Genomic DNA, 7,107 nt, shown 5'->3' on the forward strand with positions numbered 1-7,107 from the left:
CAATAAACGAACACAACTGTTCTATCTTCATATTGATTAGACTGCTCAACACAACGTGATAAGTTAATTCATGGCTACCAGAACAAGGACAATACAAAATTATACATAAACTCCCTGTCACTTTACTTGTCGAGAGTATAGTTGATTTTTTGACTTAGAATGAGTTATTTGATTCATAATAATTTGTCGATTCCTCAAATTTTTGCCTCGGCCCCTATCACAAGGGTCTGTTAAAAGTCCCTGTTTGAATAGCATAATATATGGATGAAATAAATATGAATGTATCCATCTCAGCCCTCATCGTGGAGCATGTCGAAATCTCCTTTTTGACTTTTGAGTGGCATGATACATTGATGAAATAAAAGGTGTATATACAAACTCGAATCCGGTAGTCTGAACTGAAAGGTTCCCGTTCTCTTGATCATTAAGTGGGCCCCAATCTAGAATATAACGTGTCAATTCCATACTCCAATCTCCATCAGACACACACACAAGGTCTAGGTTCAATAATCTTTCTTTTGATTAAATCGTTCCAAAAAAAAGAAGGGATTGTTTGATAGATTTTTTAATTTTAACAAATATTAATCAAAATTGATAAAGTGTGCTGTTGAAGAATCGACCTCCGATGGTGGATTTTTCGGATTCAGTTTCACCAATCTCAACCTTATCAAATACACCCAAGTATGGCTCCAACCCAACAACAGTTCTTACTTCGGTTGCTTAACTCAATGTGTTCACAAATAATACAATATGGTGGCTGCAATGAATAACCAAGATTAGAGGAAGACAGGTTCAATTTCAAAGCTCAAGAGAGATAACAAGAGAAAAGTCGGCTGCCTCTTTCTTCAATTGCACACACACGGCTTATTAAACAATGAGGCCAATATATATAGTTTTAGGGTGTAATAGTAGTGGACTAATATAGTGGGCTCGTAGACCAACTAATGGTTAAAGGGGCGGAACACAAAAGTGAGCCATCCAATAAGTAAATCGGTCGTGAGCAACATAAACTATATTAAGTTGTTTTAAATAACCCTCAAGTTGTTTTTCGTGTTGAGCCAATAAATCGAGTGTATTAATAAATATTTCAATTATCGACTGAAACCTATGAAATCTAATCCGACTTTCCGACATTGTTTAACATCATCGCCCGAGATTATTGGGTATCAAAAAACCCAACATGCGCAATTGAAGTCTGAACAAATGATAAAAAGTTATGAGTCCCGTAAAATATGTAGTTAATTGTTGATTTTGACATCAATTTTTTAATAATATTTTAAACAATTCCAAATCAGCGCTAAATACTTATATCAAAACTAATTAATTAGCAAATGTTATTTTTAATTTTATTTATTTTTTTATCGATTGTATACACGTAATGTATAAAGGTAAATAAAGCATAGTACAGTATGAGCTTATGGAGATTCCGATTCACGTGTATTGACTTTTAATTCAATCGATATATGAACATAAATATAAAAATTCTTTTTTTAGTTTAAATTTTTAGACGAGTGGATTTCAATAAGATGCTAAATAGAGGATATAGTGTTGAGTTTGTTGATTTTCTTTTTGTTATTTTAAGAATAATTTATTAATTATTCAAGTAGGAATGCTAGTGTGTAACAAATGAAGGAAGAAAGTTGTGATTAATTAGTTGAATGATTCAAAAAGTCGTGACCCATATCCATCATTCTCGTAAGTGTGCACATGATTTGTCACCACTCATACATATTATAAAAGAACTTTAATTATTATTATTATTATTTTTATTATTATAACCAAGTGGTGCTTTCAATCCGGTTATTAAACTAATTTTTGCTAACAATAAGATAATACTCGACAACTAAGAAAAATAATCGTAAATTTATGTTAAAATTGTACCATTCTAAAATTCAGAGCTATTCAAAAAGTTACACTTAACCCCTATTTAGTTTAGATAAAAGATAAATTTTGATAAAAAATGATGAAATATGTGATTGAAAAATTATGATCCCATTAAACATATAAATAAAATTATTATTGATTTTTAACTTAAAATTTAATCAGCTTTTTTAATTGAATTGCTTAATTTATAGCTATTCAATAAGGATTAAAGCTACACGAACAAAGATACTTGACAGGATTGGGTGACAAGTGGCACAACACCTGTCTGGCGGATTCTCTCTCTCTCTCTCTCTCTCTTTTTTTTTTTTTTGAGATTATGCCACTTGTACATAAAAATGGTACATAAAAAATTACATAAAATAATGTGGAAGAAAAAGATTGGATGAAAAAATTAACTGTATTTTAAACTAACAAATTATAGAGTGACATCACTAACATGTAGTATTATGTAATACATTATATAAAACTCACGTGTAGCAATTTTTTTTCTAATTGTCAAATAAAAAAATGACACGTGTCACCATCGCTAAAAATTTCTGTCATTGAACCTATTAATGTAGCAGTTTGCACAGAAATTAAAAAAAAAAAAAATTCATTCTTTTTTAATCCCACGTTCTTTCAAAAATTACTATTTAAAAATACATTTTATCCAAACTTTGGTTTCAAACGGGGGCTAAAAGTCGCACATATCATTTCTGATTTCACCACAAGGCGTTTTTAACACGGCACATTGAATCACACAAACATGCAGACCCCCCTACTCTAGCTCACTTATATAGACAAGCAATGTGCCAAACTACTCACAATTCACAATTTCCTCTTAGAAACCTCGTCTACACTCACCGCCACCGCTACCACCACCGCCACCGCCATGGCGGTTGAAAAGTGCAGCCTCCACAAGGACAGGCGAAGGAAGCGCATCCGGCAGTGCTGCGCCGGCTTCCTTATCTTAAGCTTCATCATTCTCCTTGTCGTCCTCATCGTCTGGGCCATCCTCCAGCCTAAGAAACCCCGGTTCATCCTCCAGGACGCCACCATCTTTTTACTCAACGTCTCCGCTCCCAATATCATCTCCACCTCCATCCAAGTCACCATCAATTCTCGCAACCCCAACTCCAGAATCGGCATATATTACGACAAATTAGACGTCTACGCCACCTACCACAGCCAGCAAGTGACCTACTATACCATCATACCTCCGGTGTATCAGGGCCACAAGGACGTAAACATCTGGTCACCTTTTGTTTACGGGAACGACGTGCCGGTGGCGCCGTACAATGGTCTAGCCTTGAGCCAGGATCAGTCTAATGGGGCTATTTTTATGGTTTTCAAGATGGATGGCCGTGTTAAATGGAAAGTTGGATCGTTTGTCTCCGGCCGGTACCACCTCCACGTTTCCTGTCCGGCTTATATTCCGATCGGAAATAGCCGGAATACTGGAATTGTCGTGGGCACCGCAGTTAAGTACCAGCTATCACAGGGTTGTAGAGTCAGCGTGTGAATCGTGTGATCTGCAAGAATAAAAGCCAACTTATATTCTCTCTATCAGCAGTTAATAAATTTTTTTTCCTACTTTTTTTTTTTTTTGGGTTTTAATTAATCTTCCGTGAAGCATATGATTATAGGGCGATGAATTGTACATTTTGCTGATCAATAAGATTAAGAAGCAAAATTACAATTGTAAGAAAGTATAAAAAAATGTTCAATAATTGTTTCTTGATTAGTAAAGTCAAGTGAGTATTTAGTGGGAAGTTAATATGTCACTTTCCTTCATTATCTTGCATTAAAGATTGATAAGATTTCTCGTGTTTTATAGAAAAGTTATTATGCCCCGTTTGGCCGCTTGAATATAAATAATTTTTTTTTTTTGCATTCCGCGAGCTCAAATATTAATTTCAATCGCACATTCGTAATTATTACTCATTTCTCATTTATATATTTCGTGGAACTCAGTGTTATTCTTCCTAAAAAAATTACTAATAATTTTAGATGAGAAGAGGTTTATTATTTGCTTTCTTAGTGTTTACACTTTTTCTTGAATGTTGTAATTAATTTTCAATTAGATATGGTTCTACTTTACAATATTTTATTATAAGGTTCAAGGAGCATCTGATCTGTTTTTGTTGAATCTAGGAATAGAAACTGGACATGCCATGTGATATGTAGCTGCCAAACTATGACCTTCTGTAGTGTATTCATATTGACTTCTTCTGAATTTATTTATTTAAATCAAATTATTAACATCGATGTGTTATTGGTGGAATAAATTCTTAAAATTTATTTTCAGTTATTCATTTTCGTAGTTCAAAATCGATGTACTTACCATTCCTACTAGCCCGTAATTGGTGATTTAATTTTCCCTAGACAACTTGGTGGAGTACTAAGGTGGGAATCAGTAATCTTGTGAAACTTGTACTTGACGGCTATGAAGTAAAGTGAAACGATGAAGATAACTATTACTTTTTCGGAAAAAGTCCCTTGGGCATCCAAGGTTTGTTCAAATAGCAGCCCCGAACTTTCACACTCCTTTTTTGAACCTGTTGATGGGTCACTCCCTCGAAGTGTACTATTTCGTGCTAGCACTAGTTATGGGACTAAAAAAGGTGTCAAAAATATGGAACTGAATAATAAAAAATGACATATAGGCACAAAGTACATTAATTTCTGCTTAAATAATTTAGCAAAAATTGAATTTTGTTCACTGATAGAAAAGTATGTTTTTGAAAGGAATAATTACTTTTTGCTAAAGGTGGAATGGAATTACAGAATTGTTTAGACACTAATTATTTGTGGTAGACATAGGTCCATAGTTTTTTTAATTATTGGTAGCATATGTACCTTAAAAAAACAAAAACAAAAAAGAATATTTTTTGAAAAACTTTAGTTCCTTGGAATACACTTTTCATAGAAGATAAAGAGAGATGTACTAAATATATTATGAGGGTGCTTGGTGGGATTAAAATTAGATATTTTTAGTGGATTGTGATAGAACTTTTTGAAATATGTGATTGAAAAGTTCATATTTCAAAAAGTTCTGAAATCTATAAAAGATGTGATTAATATTGATTGTTTGACTTTGATTTAAATTACAGTTGGATTTTAATTACAAACAAACAAGTTGTGTATGATGTTAATGTCAACATTGGAGGCTATTCTCCCTGCGAGTATGGCCCAATTTGGTTGTTGTGATGCAATATGTCCAAGTGGGAATTGATAAACATGATAATATCCACCTATTTCAACTTTGTGATGTTATATATATAGTTTTGGAATCATATATTTACATCTTTCTTAAGGCACATTTGACAAGATTTTTATTTTTTATAGAATAATTTTCTGAAGGAGGGTCCATTTGGCGGAACTTCCGATAGGATTCTTAAAATCTCAAATATGAGTACTTTGCCATTGAGCCTTACAGTGAGCATATTTGGGAGTGATTTTTTTCCTCAAAAAATTAATTTTTTTATCGTTGTTTCACTATTTTGACCGTCATATTAGACTTTTTCTTTCACAGATGGACCTTACTTTTCTTCTAACGATCAAAAAATAAATTCTCAAAATTACTTCCAAACAGACTCAGTTAAAAGATGGACTTTCATAGGAGAGTCTATCTTTCACATGCCTTTGTGTGTGGGGTCCTTTTCACTCTACCACCATTTCTACCTACATTAATACATAATTGTATCATAGAAAGGGACTTGCAACAATAGTATACTTTAATTTCAATGCTCTTTTATCTACCCACAAATGAGTAAAGCACCTTGTCCTTGAAAGTTATTATTTGGGAATATGGAGAGTGGGCAGTACTAAAAGTTATATCAACACCTTGTCCTTCACACTTCAAAGCCATTTAGTTTTCCCTGACATAGTTTATAACGGGCTCAGTGTCGTTAGATACAGGGGTGGCATGGGTCACGGACCCCCCAACGTTTAGGTAAATTCATTTTTTTTTTTTTTTTTTTTTATCACCATTAAATTTTTTATGTTTTTGCGTCAATTTTCAAAGTCAATATGGGATGCTAAACGAAGTCGAAATATTGATTTCTTAACACCATTTCAAAGTACTCATGGCCTAATTTTCTAATTGTTAGTCATGCACAAAACGGCCAACCACAGCAAATGTTATGGCTTTCAAAGCAGGTCATTTCAAACTAATATTTTGAGAATTTCGATTAACATACCAATCTTAAAAATTCTTCGATAATCATACGCTAGTTGAATCCACAAATCACCTACATCATCTCGAAGTTCGCTTCGAGAATACATTATAGATATATCGAATGGTTGAAATAGATATTGAAAATAGTTAAAGGTGTATCAAACGTGCTTCTTAAAACAAAGTGTCTAACTAGTCTTTCTTTAAAAAACTTCAATTATTTCATTAATATTCATTATTTCTGCACGATAAATTTCTCAATATAATCTACATCATTTTATTAGAAAATTTTACGAGGACGTCACATCAAAAATTTTCATAATTTTACATCCGAAAAAGTCATATATCATCATGTACAAATTATTATTGTTTAATAAGAAAGTTTTAATTTACTTTTGGACCCCGGGATCGGCCCAAGTTTTAGTTTGTCAAGATCTTGAACCAAGTTGAATTGGACACGTCAACAATGGAAAATATATTGGACCTACCTATTGGACTGGACTGGACTGTCCTAATATTATTGTTCGAGGCCTATCTTAAAATTGGGGTCGAAGTTGGGTTTATATGTAGAAGGGCAACTTACTCAAAAGTCAGGTCCTCCGAGAAAATTAGATGAAAAGTATTTTGAAGGTAAACAAATATTGTGTAAAATCAAATTACATAATGTAAGACGTTTTTGTTAAAGAGTGACACATCGTGTCACTTTCTCTATCATGGAACCTTAATTCACATTTAATACAACAAAAAATAAAATTAACATCTAATTATTGGTTCAAGGAATTCTTATAAGCAAATTGAAATCTTTGTCGAAGGTGTTGGGTTGTTCTATTAAAAATTGATTGCGTGTGACATTTTATAAGAAGTGACACCACGATATAATAATTGTGAATATATAAAAAAACTTAGACAAAGAGGTGAACCTTAAACTCGAAAAATTAACATAACAAAACAGTAAATAATAGAAATTATTGCAAAACAGGTTTATAATTTTCACAAATTTTAAAAGTAATTGAAGAATGTCACTTTTTTTCCTTTTTTAAAAAAAAAAAAAAGTGACAAGTTATGTC

The 7,107-nt window shown here is 32.6% G+C and overlaps 1 protein-coding gene across 1 annotated transcript; it reads left to right on the top strand.

The window, feature by feature from the left end:
* The first annotated feature begins 625 nt into the window (after window positions 1-625).
* LOC111404676 (NDR1/HIN1-like protein 1) lies at window positions 626-3,708 on the top strand. Its single transcript, XM_023033449.1, has 2 exons — window positions 626-715; window positions 2,651-3,708. The coding sequence occupies exons 1-2, from the start codon at window positions 626-628 to the stop codon at window positions 3,383-3,385; spliced, it is 825 nt and encodes a 274-aa protein (XP_022889217.1). The 3' UTR covers window positions 3,386-3,708.
* Window positions 3,709-7,107: the final 3,399 nt, after the last annotated feature.

This window comes from Olea europaea, chromosome 11 (assembly GCF_002742605.1).
Source record: "Olea europaea var. sylvestris chromosome 11, O_europaea_v1, whole genome shotgun sequence".
NCBI lineage: Eukaryota > Viridiplantae > Streptophyta > Magnoliopsida > Lamiales > Oleaceae > Olea > Olea europaea.

Coding starts and splice junctions, on each gene's coding strand:
- LOC111404676 (XM_023033449.1), top strand. CDS start 626: ATGGTGGATTTTTCGGATTCAGTTTCACCAATCTCAACCTTATCAAAT. Junction 716..2,650: donor CAACAACAGTTCTTACTTCG/GTTGCTTAACTC, acceptor CCCCTACTCTAG/CTCACTTATATAGACAAGCA.